A 22529-nucleotide genomic window follows, 5' to 3' on the forward strand; every position below is an offset into this window, starting at 1 on the left:
TTTTGATGATAGCCATTCTAACAGGTGTAAGGTGACACCTCATTGTGGTTTTGATTTGCATTTCCCTGATGATTGGTGATGTTGAGCACCTTTCCATGTAACTGTTGGCCATTTTCATGTCTTCTTTTGAAAAATATCTTCGGTTTCTCTGCCCATTTTTTCATTGAATTGTTTGTTGTTTTGTTATTGGGTTGTATGAGTTCCTTATATATTTTGGATATTACCACTTATCAGATATGTGATTTGCAAATATTTTCTTCCATTTCATAGATTGCATTTTTATTTTGCTGATGGTTTCTTTTGCTGCACAGAAGCTTTTTAGTTTGACGTAGTCCCATTTGTTGATTTTTGCTTTTTTTGCTTGTAATTTGGGTGTCATATCAAAAAATAGTTGCCAAGACCAATGTCAAGGAGCTCTTTTGCTATGTTTTCTTCTAGTAGTTTTACAGTTTCAGGTCTTAAGCCTTTAATCCATTTCGAGTTAATTGTTGTGAGTGGTGTAAGAATGGGTCCAATTTCATTTTTCTGCGTGTGGTTATCCAGTTTTCCCAACACCATTTATTGAAGAGACAATACTTTCCCCAGTAAGTATTCTTGGCTCCCTTGTCAAATATTAGTTGGCCATATGTGGGCTTTTTTCTGGGCTCTTGTTTCTGTTCCATTGGTCTATGTGTCTATTTTTAAGCCAATAGCATACTGTTTTTATTTCTATAGCTTTGTAACAAATTTTAAAATCAGGAAGTGTGATGCCTCCAGCTTTCTTCTTCTTTCTCAGGATTTCTTTGACTATTTGGGATCTTTTGTGGTTCTGTATGAATTTCAGGATTGTTTTTTCTATTTCTGTGAAAAATGCCATTGGAATTTTTATAGGAATTTCATTGAATCTATAAATTAGCCTCATTATTTTTAGCTTATGAAGATTATTTCTTCCTATATTTCATCCTACATTTCATTTTATTTACTTGTCCTCATTGGGACAATTAGTCCAAATTACCCAAGCTGTCATTACCAGAAGCAGTGGTATACAATACTCTCCTAACTGCTCTCATTGTCCTCAGTCTCTCTTCCTTCCAGTTCCTCCTTTACAAAGTAACCAGGGGTTCTTCCAAGGCACCACTCTGATTGAGTCATTCCCTTGTACAAACGCTTCAAAAGCTTATAGTTGACTCTAAAATAAAAATCAAATCCCTTAGTTTGGACAATTAGGTCCAAAACTCTCTTTCTTGCTTCATGTATTTATTGTGCACTGAATGTGTGGTGCTCACTAGGCCACATTCTGCCTGATCTCTTGTCTCTTACCTCTCTTACCTCTTGTCCTATTCCAAACTTACCCTACCCTCCAGCCAAACTGGAACATTCACTGTCGTGTGGCAAACTTTTGTCCAGAACACAGATGAGCTAACATCCAGGACAGTGCTCTTTCCCCTACTCCATGATCCCATATTCAGGTTAAGTCCATTCAGTTAGGATATTTATGGATATTCTAATATATTAACTAGAAAAAGCTCAACAAGTACTAGTTATAGTGGCATTTTTGTATTTCTTGTTGCTTTTTGGGCTGTTTGTCTTGTGAGTTAGAAATTTCAACCAAGCATTACCTCTAGGGAGAACAGAAGTCAGGGAGGGCCCTCTTGGATGTAAGATCTGGAAGTGAATTCATTATCATCATCAACTTTTTGGCAATCTTCATAGTCATAAGGACACCTAGGAATAAAATTTCAAGCTTCAGGTTTGTTTGCCCTGACAAATGAGGGACCAATTGCCTGTGGAATTTGATTCCAGGGGGCTGGGAACATCTGGTATCTAAATAAATCTACTCCTACCTGCTGGTGGTTGTCTGAACTTCCAGTCAAAGCTGAATCACACTAAAAAATGTAACGTTCTGGAAATAGGCAAACCTGGAAATGGGGATTCTAGTTGGGGCCTCTACTGTTATGTTCCCTTGGGCCAATCTCTTTTCCTTCTCTGGGTCTCAGTCTCCCCATATTACAATCCAGATGGTTGGAAAAAATGACCTGGAATGACTCTTCCACTTTTATCAAGCAAGGATTGTCTCTAGAAGGATGCCTGGGTGACTAGGGATGATGGGGGGAGAACTAATAGCAGTAGGGGTGGGTTCAATTGATCCACTCCTGTATGTGATAGTCAGTGACATATGCGTCCCACTATCCTTTTTTATTTCTGTACCCATGTGGGAAGGAGAGCATTTGCTGCAATGCCAGGGGAAAGAGAGGCAAAGGAAAAAGAGAAAGGAAGGTGTGAAGGTGCTCTGTTGGTTAGAAGAAGGTAGGGAACTATGAGACACATTTTTTTAAGGTTTGATTTTAAAATGGTTAAGAAAGCACTAACAAAGAGTTAAACACTTAGCTGTGGGAAACACTCAGCCAACCAGGCAACCGAAGCTTTGCTGGGCACAAGCAGTCCCAATTCACTTCGCCAAATACTCAGCGAAAGGGGAAGAAAGCTGTATTTCTGTGTGAATGTTATAGCTAACCAAGAGTGAACCTGAAATCCATTTTCATTGCAACCCTTCTCAATGGCATGCCTTAGGAGGTTCAGCACTGGTAAACATGACTGAGGTCTATTTGTTGATTGCCCGTCTGGCCCATGGGCTCTGCGGGACCTTTGTGAACTTGCTTTCTCATGGATCTGCGATGGGAAGGACAGAGGGGATTGAGTGGAGGAATTTCCTTATCCTCTGAGATCCTTCTGTTTCATAGGACAGTATTTGAGGTAGTGGAAAGAATAAGAGCCCTCTAGCCAAGTCTAGAGGGCTAGGCTTTTCCACTTGATGGGGCCAGAATGCAGGAGCACAGGAGTGGCCTGCTCTCCAGGAGCTAACTCCCTTGAACATCTGAAACACTAGCCTTTGCCTTCTGTCTCATTCCGTGGTGTTAGCCCTGGATCCTCACTTCAACTCTACATGCCCTGGCTACGCGACAGAGTCACATCTCAAGGTGATCCCAGTTGGTGAACCCTTCCAGTTCCCTGAGCTTTGTCCTGGAGACCCAAACCTGGGGCCAAAAATACGCTGGCAAATTAAGTCTTCAAGAAACTCTTGGGCTCCTGGAGCCCAGTTTCCATCCTGATGGAGAGGCACTCCTGCTCTGGCCAGAGCTCTGTTATAAAACCCATTGGCGATCCCCCTCCACTCCATCCAGAGGCAAGGCACGTGGGTTACCAGAGGGTCAAGGGTTTGGGAATGAGCAGCAGTCGGATACCTTCTGATCCCCAAATGTGTCCAGCTCTTTCGGAATGCAGATTCAGCCAGGGCAGTCAAATCACCTCACTCCCTTCACCAGAAAAAAACAAACTCGTGGGCACATGCTCCTCCAGGAGAAGCGCACATTTTGCATTTTTGCCTGAGAGGAAGAGCAGGACCGACCGGGTGCCCCCAGCAGCGGATCCGTGCCCAGCCCTCCAGCAGCTGGCTCCCCTCCCCTTCCCCTGGCCTGGCCCCGCCCCCGTCTGTGTCTGAGGCTGGCCGGGGGACTGCTGCAGAGGACTGAAGGGGCGGGGGGCCGGGCGGCGCGCAGGCTGCGGGCGGAGGCAGGAGCGCGCGCCTTTTTGTGTGGCTCTTGGCACCTGCCGGATTGGTTCGGCTGGTGCTGCCGTCGGAGTGGGCGGAGCGAGCCAGGCGCCTGGGGTGCCCAGTTCCAGCCCCGGGCGGCCGCAGACGGAGCGCACCTCGCAGCTGCCAGGCGCGTCCTAGGGGCGCTGCGTCGGGCAGAGCTGCTGGGGGTCTGCTCCTCCCGGGCTCTGAGCTCTGGCCCGATCTCCGCGCTCCCTGCTCCCTGTACCCTCGCTGCCGTGTCCTTAGAGGCGACTCCTAGCGACCCCTCAGCTCCCTTTAGCCCCGCACTGCCCCCGCCCTGTCCCATTCCCGGGCCGCGGACGGCCGTCTCTCGTACCTTCTGGCCCCCGGAGCTCCGCGGCCATGGGCATCCGAGGGATGCTTCGAGCCGCTGTGCTCCTGCTGCTCATCAGGACCTGGCTCGCAGAGAGCAATGACCCCAGTCCTACCCCGAAATTCCACTTTGAGCTCTCCTCCACTGTGCCTGAAGTCGTCTTGAACCTCTTCAACTGGTAAGCGGGCGCCGTCAGGCTGGGCAGAAAGGCGACAGGGGTGGGCGAGTGGCCTCGGGCCTCTTGGACGGAGCGGGCTGGGGGAGACTTGAATCCAGGCTCGCGAGCCCTGGCACTGGGGCCGTGCCTGCCTGTCCCTGGAGGAGGATGGAGCAGGAGTGGGGGCAGCTGGTTGACTTAGAGCCCTGTGCTTCAGCCCATCCGTAACTGAGGCACCTGACAGAGCCCTGTGTTGCACCCAAACTGCAGCCCCAGGGATGGGAGGGAGGACGTCCTCACCCCAGGGTCTGCCATCCATCCTCAGGAACTGAGGCCCCTGGCAGCTAAGGCCGGAGACAGCTTTTCCCAGTTACGTATGTCCTTTGGCACCTGTGGGATTGAGGGGGTGGTGTACAGGGTGATGGGAAATTCACAAAACATAGAGAGTAGAGACACCTGTTTGAGTCCAGATTTTTGTCTGTTCCCTGAGGCATGCATGTATGTTGGTGCGTGTGTATGTTGAGTGGTGAGGGACCTTTTCTGATGCCACAGATAGAAATTACTGACTCAACCCAATCGGAGCCCAGACAGTGATAGGTGACTGTATAATTGTATAACTGTGTGGCCTGAAATGGGTACACTTTTGTACTTACTCCTGTGAAAACATTTGAAGATTCACGTTTTTTTCTGTGTTTGATTTCAAGTTTGTTTGGGTCTACAAATATCCGAAGAGATATTAAACAGTCAGCCTTTACGGGTAGATCACACACAGACGCTGAGCACTGGCACATGGGTAATGTGTGGTCCTAAACAGATGGGATTGATTCATGTGCACACTTCGGAATGATGCAAAATGAAATTTTATCATTAAAGATTACTGGAAATATTTTTTAATGGCAAACCAGCAATGAACATGTATTCAGAAAAAAAGTGGAGGGGGGTAGTTGGGCAAGGTTTAGGCAAAGAGCTCTGCAATGGCCTCAACCTGACATGCCAGACTGCGCTTGTGAACACACACACACACACACACACACACACACTGAGATTGCAGGGGCTGATGTTCCCTGGTCAATGCGTCAAAGATCCTAAGAGTCGTAGTGATGCCCAGGGCCTGTTCTCATTCACAATCCCCTTTTGGAGGAAAGAGCCCCAATGAAGCTCTAGGTGAAATGGGTGAGTACATCAGAGATTTTTGGAAAGGCCAGATCTCGGCAGAGCTGAGCTGGGTCCCCTTACATGTGCTCACTCAAGACACGTCTAGGCTGGAAGCACATGCTTAGCCAGAGAGATGCCTGCTCTCAGAATATATGTCTTTTTGAAGACAGCCCTGAGCCCCAAGAATCTGAAATGGTTTGGTTGAGTGAGGGTAATAAATCTCTGCTACATGAACAAGGATCTCTCTCTGCATCATATGCCAAGTCTTAAAAACAGAGGTGTACAAAACCAAGGACATGACAACAAAATGCCCAGCCCCAGCCCAGGTAGGGGAAATGTGACTGAGCTGGAGAATGTAGACTGGTTGGCTCAGCTCAGGAGGGCACTGAAGGTGGAAGATGACCTTTCTGGGGCAATCAGGTGCCCCTGGAAGGAGGACTCCCACCAACCCAGAAAGTTGCATCCAGGCTGATGGCAGGGTGGGGGTTCTTAGGGGGTTGAAGCAATGCATTTTTCTGAGGGCTCATACCCGCCCACTCTCTCCCGTCTCCACTTCCCCTACAGTTTCCCCTCCTCCCCAACCCCAATCCTGCCTGGTAACCAGGATCCAGTCTTTGTGCTCCACCCTGTGGATAAAAGCTGGGGAGGGGGAGGGGGAAAGAGGAGTCTGCGTCACTGCTGCGCTTCTGGCTGACTCTCTATGGGGAGGGAGGGGAGCCGTGAGAGACGCACACATGTATGACCGTATGTGTCTGCGTGTGTGCAAGAGAAAGGACGGCCCTGGCAAGTTGACGTCTGGGGTGCTCTTTGTTGTTTGTTCTCTGAGAAGCAATGTGGCATTTACTGATGACCAGCATTTATTGATAACTTCTCTGTTTCAGCAAAAATTGTGCAAATGAAGCTGTGGTTCGCAAGATTTTGGATAGGGTGCTGTCGAGATATGATGTCCGTTTGAGACCAAATTTTGGAGGTAAGACATGTCCAGACACTAGAAGTCTTTGTGTTAGGTGGAATAGAGCTGAGACACAACAAGCCAGCCCCACCCAGTAAACTGACCAGTAGTACTCCCCCAGGCTCAACACTACTGCCTCTCTAGACCAGGCCTTCCTGACTCTGCGCAGACCTGAAGTGAAGTGGAGCACTCCCAGGCTCCCAACCCCCAGGCCTTTTGCTCTACCCCTGGAATTTCTCCCACTTCTCTGCCTTCTTATGCAGAAGACCTTCTGCCCTCTTCACACTCCCTTACAATCGCCCCCCAGCCTGAGGTGCACTCCCTGGTGTGGCTGGAGAAGTGCTAAGCACAGAAATGGGTGTGCAAAACAAAACGCACCATGCTTCTCAGGCTAGAGTTTTCTGCCCCATCTATGAGGAAGGCACACATTCTTCTACTTAAGCACACATTATTTTCACCCTGGACACTCGTCCCACTCAGCTAGTTCAAAACTAAGAGCATGGCCTTCATCTAGTTTACTTCACCCACCCAGGTCCCGGGCACTTCTGCCTCTGCTCCCCCTCCCCAAGCCTTCAGCTCCCACAAAGTTCAGTTCATTCAACGCACTGCAGTCAGCGTGATCTCTATAAATCCAGCCTGACCACCTCAGGAACTTCTGATGGCTTTATTTAGCTGCAAAATAAAATCCAAACTCCTTAGCCTAACACTCAGGTCTCAAGCGTAGAGATGAGAAATGACAAGAAAACTGAAGCACAAACCTCCAGGGAGCCAATACGTCAGTTTCTCCATGTATTTCTGCCTAGCCTCCCCTCTTGGAAAGGGTGACTGGCTTCGATCACACAGCTTGAAGAGACAGGCAACCTACCTGGACCCCACAGAATAAAAGTAGCAGTCTCTGGCCCAGGGGACACCGAGGAAACCTAGACCAAGGACAGACAGAAAGAGTGCATTAAGTAGAGGTTAGTCACATTTCAGCTCAAAGGAAACAGAGAAAGAGCTAAAAAGCAGAGTGGCTAAGTCAAAGAAAGCACTCGACTTCCTGCAGGTGGTCAAACTAGACACCCACTCTAAAGGGTTAATGAATGCTAATGGTTCACATTTGTACATGTGAATAGAGGTCTTCTGAATACACAATGCCTCCACCTTGAAAGGCACACAGCTTTGAGGACTTGCCCTTGTGGTAGACCAGTGGGGGCACGGTGATTTGCCCCAGAAGCCACCTTGAAAACCAAAGTGGTCATCCTGGGCCCTAAGCTTTGGAGGTGGGACACTTGACTGGTGTCCCCTTTGTTCCATTGTTCCCTCTGAGTGTGAGGGCAGAAGGCGCAGCCCCAGGAGCCAAGGTGAGTGTGCACCGGAAACTGGGAAGCTGGAGTAGAGACAGCAGAAAGCAGGCTCTTTCAATACGGGAATTCAGGTGTTAGGGCACAGCCAGCACTCTATTGCATTACCCCAGTTTTGGATCAGTTGCACCACGCACCAGTGGGTGTCAAGGGAGTAGCTACTACATTTTCTTTTTTCCTCGTTCTCATGTTTCCCAGCAAAGGATGACCAGCAGCCATTTAAGTATGCCAAGCACATCCTCCCCCGTTTCAGGTTGCCATCTCTACAGGCATCCAGGGCCGGGGGAGGGAGCAGGGGCAAGTACCAATCTCTCGGGATTGTCAGGTGTGGCTGGTCCACAATATCTCCAAGGCACCTTGCTAGCATCTTTTGAGCTAACTCAGATTTGTTTACACCTGATACCTAACCTCTCAGGTTACACTAAGCTTTATGGGCATGCAGACCTGGGGCATATGAGAAAAGATGGGTCCCTGATTTGGCCAAACAGTAAATGAATGTGGGAGGGCAAGGACAATGCAGGACTTGCTAGCATTTAGACAGAAGAGGCACTACAGGCTCTAAGTCTGGGGCTGTTGTATGGGGTGCAGGGGGCAATCAATGGGACAGCTGGGCCAGGGGGTTCTGGGTTGGGGGAACCCAGGACTCCCTGTGAGGCCTCCCACTAGACACAGGTCAAATTCCCGTCTGTGTCTGAGGTGAAGTAGAGTTTCAGGGCTTCACACACACACACATGTGCGTGCACACACACACACACACCATGCAGAGGCTTCACCTAACTGTGGTCAGGTTCAAATGGGAGCCTTGTTTCTTCCTTGAGAAAAGGAGGAGGATCAAGAAGAGAAGGGGGAGCCAGGGAAAGTTACAAAGCTGCTTCTTTCTGGGCAACAGAAGTGGAACTTCACATTGTTGTAAAAGGCAGGTCCCTGAGGACTTTGCCTAGTGCAGCACCTGGCACAACACAGGTGTGGAGTGAAGGAATGAATGGGACATCTTTATCATTCCTTCATTTATCTGTTCTCCTCCTGTAGTCTGATGGATACTAGGGAGGAAGAGGAATTGGGGCAGCAAAATTTCCAAGAGGGACAGCGATGAGATATGGGGCTAAGGCCATGACCCCAGACATAGTATTTAGATACCTTATCTGGAAGCTTCTTGCTCCCTTCCTTTATTCTTTTAGGGATGTGGGATACCTTAGCTAAGCTCTCCTTCTGACCACTGCTAGCACATAAGGTGTCCCCTCTAGGCGGATAAATTAGAAAAAGGTCCCAGGTCTCCTTCCTCCGGCTACATCCCTGGGCTAGGACTCATGGCTCCATTTCAGGTCCCACTTGCCCCTTAAACTGGGAGTCCTTGGACAGGGCTGTGCTCTGGCCCTTCAGGGTTTGGGTCCCCAGGATTCCTCTCTAAGGTCTGGGGTTGCCTGAGTGGCAAGGAATGATCTAGGATGAGAAGTCTGACACTGGAGTGAGGTCAGGGAGGTGGCTGCCTGGCCTTTCTGGAGTTTGTTGCCTGCCTAACACAGCTTCCATCCTCTAAAGGCATGTGGGGAGCCTGAAAGGCTGTAATAAATAATTGAGTTTCTAGAAACTCATGTCACTACACAGCACTTCGCTGAGGATCATTCACAACAGACCTGAATGCTGGATTCTGGGCTATGCCCTCACACAGAGGTCCATTTACTTCTCAGCTGCCATTTATATGCTGATTCACAATAGCACTTTGCTTTTTGAAGCACTGGGATAGGAATAACACATTTCCTTCTTTGCAGCTCGGCTTCTGGGCAATCAGCCTGCAGTGAAGCCAGCAGGCTGAAATGCAAGGCGTCACGCGTGTTTCCATAGCAGCAGTGTGATGTAATACACATAGAATAATGACTTAGCTGTGGGGCTTGGTGGAGGCAGCTTTGAGCTAATGAGGAAACAATAAAAATGTATTTTTCCACTGTACCTTATAGTTTACTGCATATTTTCACATCCATAATCACATTTGAATGAGCAGCTGTAACACCTAGGCCTGAAAAAGAAAGCCAAGAGGCAGGAACACACTCACACACAGACTCACACATTCAATCACACTCACATATTAACACAAACACCCTCACACATGCCCTCACTCACATGAACACACAAATTCACTCACACACACACTTACATACACTCGCATGCACATGCTCACACACTCACTTTTGCTCACACATTTATACACACATGAATGTGCTCACACATTCACAGACACATATAAACATGTTCACACATCCACTCACACACAAACATGCTCACATACACAAACACACTCACAAATTCACTCACACACAGACACATGCACACACTCACACACATACTTCCACATTAACACGCTCATTCATTAACACACATAAATAACTCACATACATTCACTCTCACAAAAAAAATACTCACACATATACCGATATGCACACACTCACACATGCAAATTAACATGCTTGCACACAGTCTCATGCATTCACTCACACATGAGCATACTCATACACATGAACATACTCACACACACAAACATGTCCACATATTTACCAACTCACACAAGCATGCTCACACATGAACATGCTCACACAGTAACACACATAGATATCCACATGTACACACTCACACATTAACGTGCTCACACTTTCACTCATACTTGCACAGTGACACGCTAACACACATGAATATGCTCATGGATTCACTTGCACATCAGCATGTCCACACAGTCACTCATACACAAAGACACTCACACATTCAGTCACACAGACTCACTCACATATACTCATATTCAATCACACTCACATGGACATGCTCACACATTCACTCAAACACATGAATGTGCTTTGAGACACTCACACTTATACACTCAAATGTGTGATGAGTGTGAGTGAATGTGTGATCACTTATCACACTTACTCCTTGCATATGAACAAAGTCACACACACAAAGACTTTCATGTATTCACACAATGGACATGCTCACTCACACTCACAGACACATACACACACTCATAAGTTCACTTCCATTCCTAAACATTCACTCACACAAACACACATTGACTCGCACATGCAAAAATACACACGCATTCACATGCACACATTTACACATTCCCTCACACGTGTACTTAATATGCCCACACACAAACACATTCACAACACAAACACACAGACACATTCACTCAGTACACAAACATACTCACATATACTCATATAAGCACAACGACTTTACGCAAACATGATCATGCATTCACTGACACATGGACATGCTCACATGCTCACATGTCATACACTAACACATGAACAGGCTCACACAGACAACCTACATATTCGCTCCCACACAATACACTCAAATACATGCACATGTTCACACATTCATTCACCCAGAAATGTGCTCACACATTCTGGCTCACAAACACACTCGTGTACACATATTCATTCCCACTTCCACACGAACACTCTCATATTTACAGACATGTTCACACATTTACTCCCACAAAAACATTTAAATATTTAATATTTAAATATTCATACACAGAGACATGCTCATATGTACACACTCACACATTCACTCACACACAAACATGCTCACATACATGAAAACCATAACAAATTCACTCACACACATGAACATACACATTAACATGCTCTTATACAAACACACAAATTCACTCACACATAGAGACAAGCTCACAAATATGCAGATGCTCACACATCCACTTGCAAATGATCACAATCATACATATACTTCCACACACCAACATGCCTACATGCTTGCATGTGGTTACACATTTACTCACATGCAATGTATGCAAGCACATAAACATGTTCATGCATTCACTCACACATGAACACACGCAAATTCACTCATATACACAGACATGGTGACATACACACACATTCATACACATAGATAAACTTACAAATACACCCTTTCTCACACATTCCCTTGTACATTAACAAGCTCACATATGCTCACAAATAGTCACACATTCACTCACTCACACATAAACACATTCACTTTCACATGAACACACTCATCCATTTATTCCCACACAACGTGCCTACATACACACACATAGTAACACATTTACCCCCACACAACACACTCAAGCACACAAACTTGCTCATGCATTCTCTCACACACAGATATGCTCGCATACAGTCATGTACACACTGATTCATCTACCTGCACATGAACACACTCACAGATTTACTCATATATGTGAACATGCTCACATACACTCACGTGCACAGCTCACACATTTATTCACACAAAGACAGACATTCACTCACACGTGGACCCATCCAAATGCACTAACACAAATGTGCTCATACACACCACAAATCTTAGCTCTTGTATTTTGGGCTCATTGCTCTTGAGTTTTTATCGGTAAAACATTTAGAAAAAGAGTGCTTCATCCCCTTATTTTCTCTTTATTTTACCCATGAGGAAACTAAGGCTAAGAGAGGTTAAGTAACTTATTCAAGGTCACACAGATAGTGTCAAAATAAGGTTCAAACCCAGGAAGTCTGGCTCCTGAGTCCAAGCTCTTACCCTTTATCCTACCCTGCATATAATAGTGTCTTCCTGTATTGTAGGTGCCCCTGTGCCTGTAGGAGTATCTATCTATGTCTCCAGTATTGAACAAGTCTCAGAAATGACTATGGTAAGTGTGTCAGCTCCAGCCATGGGGCTGGGGACAGGGGACATGAGACAAGGAGCAGGGTCATAAGCCAACTCCAGTTGTTCTGACCTTCAACAGAGCCCACATGGAAGAACATGGTAGGTTTTGGAAACTATAGCCACCTGGAATAAAAAACAAATAAATCCAGATGGATTATAGACCTACAAGTGACAGACTTATGAAGCTTTTAAAAGATAATATAGGATACTGTCTTTGTGTTTTTGTGGTGGGTAAAGACTTCTTTAAAAAGACACAGAAAACATAAACCATAAAAATAAATACTGGTAACTTCAACTATATCAAAATTCTGTTTAGCCAAAACATCTGGAACTTCTGTTTTTCAAAACAAACAAACAAAACCAGCATAACAAGTGTGAAAGGATAAGTCAGAGTTGACTAAGATATTTGCAACACAAAGGACTGATGCTGAAAATATACATAATTCCTGTGAATTAATAAGAACATTAAAAAAACAATAGAAAAAGGATCAGAAAATTTGAACAGGAACTTCACTTTTGTGAAGAAAACCAAGCAGCAGATAAGCATATGAAAAGATGTTTGACTTTATTATTAATCAGTGGAATGCAAAATAAGAGCACAGTGAGAACCCATGACACCCACCAGATTGGCAAAAATCAAAAGGCAGACAATACCATCGTTGGCAAGGCAGGAGCATTGGGAACTCTCATCTGCTCTTGCCGGGGGGCGAGTGTAAACTGGAACTTTCACTTTATAGTTTTTGTTTCTTTGTGATTGTGGTATGTATGGTATGTTCAGGCAATAATATACATAGTATATTCATATAAGGAAATATTATCCAGCAATCAAGTAAACAAATTTTAATTACATACAAATCTCACAAATATAATGTTGAGTGAAAGAAGAAAAGTATGAATACATACAGTATGATTCCATTCAGAAAAACAATTAAAAATAAGTCCAAGTAATATGTTCCCTAGAAATACATACATAGACAATTAAACTCTAACAAAAAGCAAGGGAATTATCATCATTAAAATCTAATATAATGGTTACTGCTGGGAAGTGTGGGAAATATGTTCTGGAGGGACACATTAAAGCTTGAAAGTTATTAGTAATGTTCTATTTCTTAACCTGGATTTTAATTAAATGAGGTTCATTTTATTATTCTTAACATTTAACATTCTTACATATGTTTCATTACTCATCTATGTTTATGATGTATTTCATACACCTGCACGCGCACACACACACACACACACACACACACACACACACACACACTCTCTGAGGAATGAGAGGTGGACAACCTCACTTACAACTGGGATTTACCTTTCTCTTCCCAGGACTATACGATCACGATGTTTTTTCATCAGACCTGGAAAGATCCACGTTTAGCATACTATGAGACCAACCTGAACCTGACCCTGGACTATCGGATGCTTGAGAAGTTATGGGTCCCTGACTGCTACTTTCTGAATAGCAAGGATGCTTTCGTGCATGACGTGACTGTGGAAAATCGTGTGTTTCAGCTTCACCCAGATGGAACGGTGCGGTATGGCATCCGGTGAGTCCCCCCAGGGGCCTAGGAACCATCCCAGCAGGCTTCCTTCTTCCCACTGAGTATCCCATGAACACACTCTAAGGGACACATAGAGGAGACTATTGCTTTCCAAATCTGTCTTGCACTGCCGCCTCACTCATCCTACCCAGTAGCCAAAGTGGAACCTTCCGAGTTTCCCATAGCCGTCTTTGGCTGTCCTATCCCCGCACTTTGGCTTCTGCTGCTGCTTTCATGTGGAATGGCCCTTTCCCCCTTTCCATGAGTCTAAACCTTGCCCATCCTTCAATCCCTAACTCAAATGCCCTCTTTTTCAAGAAATTCTCCTTGATTCTCTCAATTAGAAGAGCTGTCCCTCTGCCTTAGCATTATACATTCTGTTATTTATCTTGATGTCTTTTCTCTCCCATGCAGTGAGGGAGAGAGACGGGTGAACACTGAAGCCCATACAGCGAGGGAGGGGGACCGATCTCTGCCATCAGTCGTATTTGCATCATGCAGGGGGCCCAAGAGTGTGCAGTATGTGTCTGTTGTCTATGGCTCTGTACACACAGAATGTGTGTATGCTGGAAATCCTCACTGGTCTATTTATAGTATAGCAGACAGTCACCAAGGCTCTCCTCACAGCGTCATCTCTTACAAACCATCTCTTAAGACAAGCCTGAGAGATAAACTTAGCTCAGAAAATTGCTCCAAGAGGTGGCTGCCAGGGTCCAGCTCTATCTCTGGGTCTCTCTTTCTCAGGGGTGTTCCTGCTCTGTCTTTTCTTTCCCTCTTCTTTCTCTATCCACTTTCCCGTGGTCCAAGGCGCTGGAGTCAGAGAACAACAAAGCCTGCAAGGAACAGATCACTGGTCACACTTGTTTCATTTAAAGGGGACCTCAGCTGATTAATACTGGATGGAGGATTCATAGAAGGGAGAGAAACACACACGCACCCTACCCACTGTACAAAATGGAAACCGCTTCAAGGGTTGACAGAGACTAGGCCTGGGTTAGCAGCTGGGAAGGGCAGGATAAGGGGTGGGGTAGAGCCTCCCAGCTGAGACTGCAGAGAGCTTTTGTAATTATTCTCTTTCCCACTGGTCATTTCTTCCACTTTCCCAGCTCCTCCAAGACCCCTCCTCAGATTACTCTCAGGGACCCACCACATGGCTACTTGAAGCCCCTGCCCAACACTCCATGGCCCACCTCAGATATGTTAATCCCTCCAATCCATTTACAACCACTGGTATTTGCTAGGTCCCAGTACCTTCATAGGCAGATATGAAGATGAGAGCACTGTGGGAGCAGCTCCCATGGCCAAAGTTGAGCCTGGACCCCTGCTCACGTCCATACCTGCAGATCGCATATGAGCACTGCATATTGGATCTGGAGCTTCAGCTGCTTCAACGTAGCACAGATTCCTCTTGATGGCATTGCTGCTTCTTCAGCATGCAAGTCCCTTTTCCATCTCTGCATTCATTTTCCTCAAGGGCCCTTCCTGTTCTGACACCCTGAGGTTTCCTGACATGCCATACATCCCTTCTTTATTTAAGTCTTGCCACATTTCTTGGTTTCTCTGTCACATACAAACTTTCTCTCTCCTCCCTATACAACTGCAACTCATCTTTCCTCTAGGAAGGAAGGAAGGAAAGGGAGAGGAGAAAGAAGGATAGCAGAAAGGGAGGGAGGGAAAGAGGACCCAGCTCTAGTGTAGGCAGTATGGGAACGTGGGTCAGTCCTTGGGGTACCTCTCTCCTCCCCACCCCTGCAGTTTTCTCGGGAATGGTAGCTTGCCTGGGCTTGACTCATTTTTCCCTTCCTTCTGCTTTTCCTTTGCAGACTCACCACCACAGCGGCTTGTTCTCTGAATCTGCAAAAATTCCCTCTGGACAAGCAGACCTGCAAGCTGGAGGTGGAGAGCTGTACGTATGTCTCCCATGGCCCCTTCTTCCTGACTTGGGGTTGTGGCCATCGGGAAACCAAAGGCAGACTTGAGAGTGAGAGGGACGTCATATCTGCCCTACTCCCTCCCTTCCCCCTTTCTCTCTCCCTGGATAAATAGATAGACAGACAGACAGAGGTATATACATGGCATCTAGGGGAAGGTGGCCTTTAGGGTGTAAATAGCCCCATAGGGAAAATTGTACCTTGCTATTGGGAAATTGTGCACAAGCTAGTGGGTGGGAGCACATTTCTTTGCTCTGCTTTCCTTCCTGGCTAAGAAACTCTAAACTGAGAGCTCTCTTTCCAAGTGCCCCCTCCCCCATGCTCAGACTCAGCAAAACACAAAGGAACCCCCCAAAGTACAGGTTCCATCCATCGTTTGGCTTCCATAGGCTCCTCTGGTGTGAAATCTGCCTCTGCCTACTTTCTGATACTGACTGACTCTGTTTCTCTCTCCCTCCCAGATGGTTACACAGTTGAAGACATTGTATTATACTGGGAAGGCAATGGGAATGCCATTCAGGGGACTGAGAAGCTGCACATCGCTCAGTTCAGCTTCCTGGGAAAGACGATGACTAGCAAAGAGGTGTTTTTCTACACAGGTGAGTCTGACTCCTTCCTTCTCTCCTGTCTCTTTTATACCCTGGTAAACTCCTGGGGACCTCTGATTTTGACCTCTACACTCTGCTGCCTCCTTTCCTATTGCCTTCTGGTTCTGGACACCTTCCAAAACCCCCTTCAGAAAATCCCAATGGCTTACCCTCTGCAAATAAGGAAATGGGTGTGAAAGCACTTGGCCAAGTTTAACACTCCACAGGTGTAAAGGATTCATGCTCTTGATGATAAAAACAGCCTCCTCTCAGGGCCAGCCTCTTACCCTCCATCTGTTTGCAGCTTTGAAACATCCCATGTCTGTCGCATTTAAAAACTTCAGTTGATATGGAGCAAGTGTGGAAAGAAGGAGGAGAGAGCAGACTTGCTATGCCATATGGGCCTACTGACACATGCCATTGTCACTGGCCTTAAGGCAGCAAATGGGGTCAGGTCTGCAGACTGCCTAGGCTGGAGTATTACAGGCTGAACTGCCCATCGGTTTCCCCTCCTCCATCCTGTACTTGACCCTGAAAATTTCCTCAGCCCTGCCACCCTGATACCAGTATGTCTCCTTGCCAGGTTCTTATGTGCGCCTGATACTGAGGTTCCTGGTCCAGAGGGAAGTCACCAGCTACCTTGTACAGATCTACTGGCCTACAATCCTCACCACTGTTGTCTCTTGGATATCATTTTGGATGAACTATGAGTCCTCTGCAGCCAAGGTGACAGTTGGTAGGTACTGTCCCCATCCCAGGGAGGAACTTGGGTCATCTTGCTCAGAAAAAAAGTTGAGAGCAAGGAAGGAGTACCTGGAGCAGTGTATGACTGCACAGGCAAGGAAACAAGATAGGGCCTGCCCAAAAGGCATTTGTACAGGTGCTCTGCCAATCCCTAGCAGAGAGACCGACATTGGAGACAGGTGTGAAAAAAAAAATCAGGGCTGGGATCTTGGTATGTTGTGCCCAAAGTACCAGAATTCATTATTTGCTGGATACATAAATGAATGAACAAGTCATAAATTTAGATCAGAAATGCAATACAACATTGATTAAGCAACATATCAAAATGCCCTACTAGGCAACAGAGGGCTTCCAGAGGAGCTGCCCTTGGTAAGTGTCTAGTGGAATGCTGAGAAAGATGCTGTTGGAGTCCAGAGGAGGAAGTGACCTAGGTCTTGTTGGCTAAAACTGCACCAAGAAAGTATTGCTCAAACTGGATTTCGAAGACTTGTAGGAGGCACAGACACAAGACTTGACATTCCCTAAAAGAGAAAATAGTTTGAGTTAAGACACAGGAGCCCTAAAAGGGGGCTAAGTCACAAGGTTCCTGGGGCAGGAGCTGTGGAAGTGGGGAGAGTAGTAGAGAGAGGCAGCCTGGGATGACCTGGGAAGACCTTGAAATTCCAGTTTAAGCAGCTGGAACTTCATGTCTAAGCAATGGGGAGCATCAAAAGTTTGTGAGCAGTACCAAGGAGGAGCCTAAGAGATCACCTCCCAAGTTTATCTGGCCCCACCCTGCAGAGTGTCAATGTGTCCCAGATCCAGGTCTGGTTTCTCCTTCACCGTCTTTTGGGCAGACTCCTCAGCCTCCTTCTTTAGGAGCACATGCTAGGCTAAACCTTTATATTTGTGTAATATTTTAAGGCTTACAAAACCTTCCAAGGGACATGATCTCATTTAGTACTGAGGGACTAAAGGAAAGCCTGCATACTGGAAGGCAAAAGGGGAAAGAGCTATCACAGGGAAAAATAGAGCTGGAGATGTAAACTACTGTGAAACCATGGCTGCAGATTTTGGACTTGATCTGAAGAGCAATGGGAAGTCACTGAACCATTGCAGCGCGGGCTGGGTGTAAAGATGGGGGAGGAAGAGCAAAGAGAGCACTTGAGCAAATGCCCCAGGGCTAGAGAGCCAAAGGCCTTTGGCTTGAGGCCTTCCCCACCACAAAGATGGCTGTCGCTCCCTGCCTGTGGGATGTGGGCCCAATAGCTTGCCAAGAACTTCAGTCACCTGAGGAGGCTAACCTTGTGCCATGTTGTTTATAGGTCTGACGTCAATGCTCATCCTGAACACCATCAACTCACATCTGCAGGATAAACTACCCCAAGTTTCTTGTATCAAGGCCATCGACATCTATATGGTCATATGCTTCTTCTTTGTGTTCCTGTCCTTGCTGGAATATGTCCACATCAACTATCTTTTCTACAGCCGAAGAGGACCCCGGCGCCACCATAGGCGACGCAGGAGAGCACGAAGAGTCATGGCCTGCTATTGCTACCAGGAAGTGAAGCTGCAGGTTGGCTTTTTGACTGACAGTCAACTTCCCTGAGCACCTCTTAAGCCTAAGCTTAGCACTTGATTCTTTCACATTTTTAAGTTCCTCTAATCCTCACACACACACACACCAGATAACAAAGAAGTAGAACAATTTATCATCACTCCTTTTTAGGTTGAGTCATTTCCAAGGTCGCAAGGCTAATAAGTGGCAGAGCTAGATTTCCCCAGACCTTTGGACTTCAAATCCAGTCGATTTAGCATGCTTCCAAGGGCAGGTGATGGAACCAGAGAGAAAGGGAGCACAGGGAGGCTGAAAGGAAGAGACAGACACCAGAGAGGTTGGCCTACCCCTCCTTCCTTTGTTCTTCCCACTCCCAAAGCTGTGCTGAAGCTTTTGCTGCTGGCAGTACATTAATGTCCAGCAACTTCCCTCCTTCACAGGAAGCCCAATCCTACCTGCCTGAGGTGGTCTTGCCTCCATCCACCTCTCAGCACCCCAGAGGGAGCAGCTGCCCCAGGGAGACATAGGCTTGGCAGCTGCCATGGACTTCCCTTGCATGCTAACAGCCTCTCGGTCCTGTTCCTCAGCCCCTTGCACACCAGAGACCCCAGGAAGAGATGATTCTGTCAGTGGAAGAGATCAACAATCACATAACAAATGCTGATGAGGAAAGCCCTCACCCACCTCCCTCCCCACCAGTGCTTATTCGTGTAGGATGTGATCTGACCAACTTCATAAATCTATCTACTATCTCCTCAAAGGATGACCAGGTTAACATAGAAGATGAAAATGGCTCTCCGTCCTCCAGACCAGTGCAGGCCCACCTGGCAAGCCAAGAAAGCCTCGGCTCTTTGACCTCCATCTCAGTGCAGGCCCCACTGGCCACCTCAGAAAGCCTCAGTTCACTGTCTTCTCTCTCGGGCCAGACCAGAGAAAGCCTGAGTGATCTCCCCTCCACCTCAGAGCAGGCCCTGCACAGCTATGGCAGTCACTTTAATGGTTTCGAGATTGATGACAGCGTTATTCCTACTGAAATCCGCAACCATGCTGAGGCCCATGGCTTTGCTGAGACCTGTGACCCAGAAGACCCTGAAGAGAGCTCTAGCTCAGATGAGAACCATGGCCATGGCCCCAGTGGGAGGCATCTGCTTGTCCACAGCCTGAGGTATGTGCAAGAAGCAAGCTTCAACCTTGATGAGATCCGTAGCAGCCTTGATGAGATCCGTAGCTTGCCTGATGACATCAAAGTTGAGAGTGGCTACCTTGACCTTGAGAAGCAACTCAAGTGTGATGTTGACAGTACCTGGAGCCTTAACGTTGATAATTTCATGGGCTTTGACCAAGACAAGGACAGTAACTCAGAGTCTGATGACAGTTGCCCCCTGAGCCCTGGGTGCTCCTTCAGTGAAGGGTTTTCCTCCAAGCTCTTTCACCCTTACTACGTCCCTAAGGTTGACAGGTGGTCCCGGATCCTCTTCCCTCTTGCCTTTGTGGTGTTCAACATTGGTTACTGGGCATACTATATCAATTAGTCCCACAGTGCCCCAGAGCAGCAGGGACACTGTGCTATGCTCCTTTCATAGTTATTTCGGTTCTGTTTTGCCTTCTTTGTTTTATTTTGTGGTTATTTGGGCAGTCAAGTCAGCTCTAATTTTCTCTTTATAAACATGAGGTGGAGAGTAGTTGGAAAGGATGTGTTCTGACTGGAAGGAAGGAGATTGAAGGAGGAGTTGGAGGTAAATAGCACATTGATTTTCCTTTCCTGATAAAAGAGTATCACCTTTTCAAAGACTTCTAACAGCTAATAAGCACAGAAAAGCCCTGGAAATGTTTAGTAGACAGAGAGGAGCCAGGTTGGGGAACAGAGGAAGGATCTGAGCCCTGAGCGCAAACATTTCTGGGAATTTTTCCATCCCCCCGAGGTGTTGAATTCTCTTTTTCATTGCTTTTTTTCTTCTGTTTTTTCCTCCTAGGGATTATGGTCCTTGCTCACTCCCCACTTAGGGTTTTACAGGAGAAAGTCAAGCTGAGTTGGCCTGGGGTGCACAGGAGAAGGGCTAGCCATGGCTTGTAAGTGCAGGGAGCTGGCTCCAGGGAACTTGGGGGATTTTGAAAGTGCCTTTTCTCCACTGTTTTTTCTGCTGTATTTTGAGTGTGGTGTTGTGGCAGGGGGTTGGGAGTGGAATGTGGGAGGGTGGATGGGGTGCTGAGTGAGATGTCAGGGTAAGTGAGAGAGCATGTTTCCAGCAGGAGCTCGCAGGGAGTGCATTATGTCAGGTTGGAGATTACTCAGATGGAGCTGGCATCTTTGGAAGGATTGGAACTTCTCTTGTCTATACTTCTGCTTCAGAATGCTTGACAATAGGGACTCAATACCTCTGTCTAGGTCAGATGCTGAGTTGATCACTGGCCACAGAGCAGGCACTTGGTGAATGAAGACTAGGATTAGGAAAGTTTTGACTTGATATTTCACCATCTAGTCTATAATAGCAGACAAACAACTCTTGTGAATCTATATACTAATCCTTTCTATTTGTCTAGTGCATAGTAAGTATCAACAAGCTCACTGACCCATCACATCGTTGAACCCTCACAGGAGCCCTGTGAGTCAGGGAAGGCAAAGTGCATCATCCCCAGTGTTCCAAGGGGAAAAAAAATGGAGTTTATGTACCACGCTTGAGGACATGCAAACAGTGAGTGGTGGAGCCACCTCACTTGCTCTTCCTTCTTCTTGTCCTCTTAACTCTCTCAACTGAGGCACTCCCCTTTATCCCTTCCCCTTTACAAAAGGGGGTGCTCCAGGTTCTGATTATCTACCAGGCACTAGACCTCATTCTACAGCACCTGTAGCATCTCTGCAGGAAGATGCTGGTGACCAGCCAATGAGTGTGAACCAAGCATATGGAACATGTACACTGCCCACACAGTAGGACTCCTAAGGGAAGTAGAAAGCAGCCTGAGCTCCAACTTGCCTAGCAGTTCCACCTCATTGACAGAGGCCATGTGAGAGCAAGATTTGCCAAGCACTCAGCCTATGTCCCTCCTTTCTCCCTAGGCAGCCTCTCCTGCAGCCCCTCAGCCACCTACCCTTTTAACTGTGTTTGTTTCTGTGTTTGCGTTTCTGTGTATACCTGCGTGTGTATGTGCATCAAGGTAGTTCTTTATGTACATACAACCATTTGAGAAGCTGTATAGTTCTATGTATATCAGTGTAAATCTATATTGGTGTGTATAAGAGTGTATATATAACAACGTGTGAATGCATATATGTGTGTGCACACGCCTATGAAGGAGTGTGTAAACTGTGACTTATGTATGTGTGTGCTTGTGTGTACACACATGGGTGTATTCTGTGTGCATGTGTATAAGTGCATGTGTGCATGCCCATGTTTATTTATCTGATTTGAATGGGTGTGAAAGGAAACACATCTGAAAGCATATGTATTCCCTGTTGGTGGCTCTTCTAGAACCGCCAGAATTCCCTTGGCCTGGTTCCACATAAGAGGGGGCCCTATTTGGCCAGGCTGCTTAACTGACTGTTTCTTTCCAATTCCCTGTTCCAGGGAGCAGCATCTCCCAGTCCCCATCCACTCCTCTCCTCCTCCCTCCACCCATCTGTGCTGTCTCCCGGAAAGAAGATGCATAAGAATTGAATGTAGTCCTAGGAAGTGATAATTTAGTGCCTTGAGGAAGGAAGTGCCCAATTGTGGGATAAGCTGGGAGTGGAGAACATTTTTCTTTGTCCTGGAAGGACATGTTTGGGAGTAACAAAAGCGGGGGTGGGGGGAGGGAGAAGCCTTGAAGATGCATTGAGAACAGAAATATCATGTAGACAGTGGGGTGGGAGAGCTAAATAACTGGAGAGGGGGTTGTATATAGCCTTTATAACTCATCCCTTTATTCCAATCATCTTGTAAGCCTGGCAAGTGTGGAGGCTGGAGGCAGCCACAAGCACGTGAGTGATGTGAGGAAATGGCCCAGGGGATTGGCT

The 22529-nt window shown here is 46.7% G+C and overlaps 1 protein-coding gene across 2 annotated transcripts; it reads left to right on the forward strand.

Moving 5' to 3' along the window:
* Positions 1 to 3713: 3713 nt before the first annotated feature.
* Positions 3714 to 22311, forward strand: GABRQ (gamma-aminobutyric acid type A receptor subunit theta). Of its 2 annotated transcripts, none has more exons than XM_058534897.1 (9): positions 3714 to 4086; positions 6102 to 6190; positions 12114 to 12181; positions 13525 to 13745; positions 15563 to 15645; positions 16132 to 16269; positions 16841 to 16993; positions 18306 to 18556; positions 19126 to 22311. In XM_058534897.1, the coding sequence occupies exons 1-9, from the start codon at positions 3938 to 3940 to the stop codon at positions 20068 to 20070; spliced, it is 2097 nt and encodes a 698-aa protein (XP_058390880.1). In that variant the 5' UTR covers positions 3714 to 3937; the 3' UTR covers positions 20071 to 22311. The 2 variants fall into 2 exon arrangements, with proteins under 2 accessions (XP_058390880.1, XP_058390881.1); XM_058534898.1 differs by having other exon boundaries at positions 19300 to 22311.
* Positions 22312 to 22529: the final 218 nt, after the last annotated feature.

The sequence above is a fragment of the Diceros bicornis genome, chromosome X, assembly GCF_020826845.1.
Source record: "Diceros bicornis minor isolate mBicDic1 chromosome X, mDicBic1.mat.cur, whole genome shotgun sequence".
Classification (NCBI taxonomy): domain Eukaryota; kingdom Metazoa; phylum Chordata; class Mammalia; order Perissodactyla; family Rhinocerotidae; genus Diceros; species Diceros bicornis.

What these genes read in the sequence shown, in the direction of transcription:
- GABRQ (XM_058534897.1), top strand. Translation starts at nt 3,938, where the DNA reads ATGGGCATCCGAGGGATGCTTCGAGCCGCTGTGCTCCTGCTGCTCATC. An exon ending in AAGTCTCAGAAATGACTATG is followed by an intron (nt 12,182 to 13,524) that starts GTAAGTGTGTCA and finishes TTCTCTTCCCAG; the next exon opens with GACTATACGATCACGATGTT. An exon ending in ACCAGGAAGTGAAGCTGCAG is followed by an intron (nt 18,557 to 19,125) that starts GTTGGCTTTTTG and finishes CCTGTTCCTCAG; the next exon opens with CCCCTTGCACACCAGAGACC.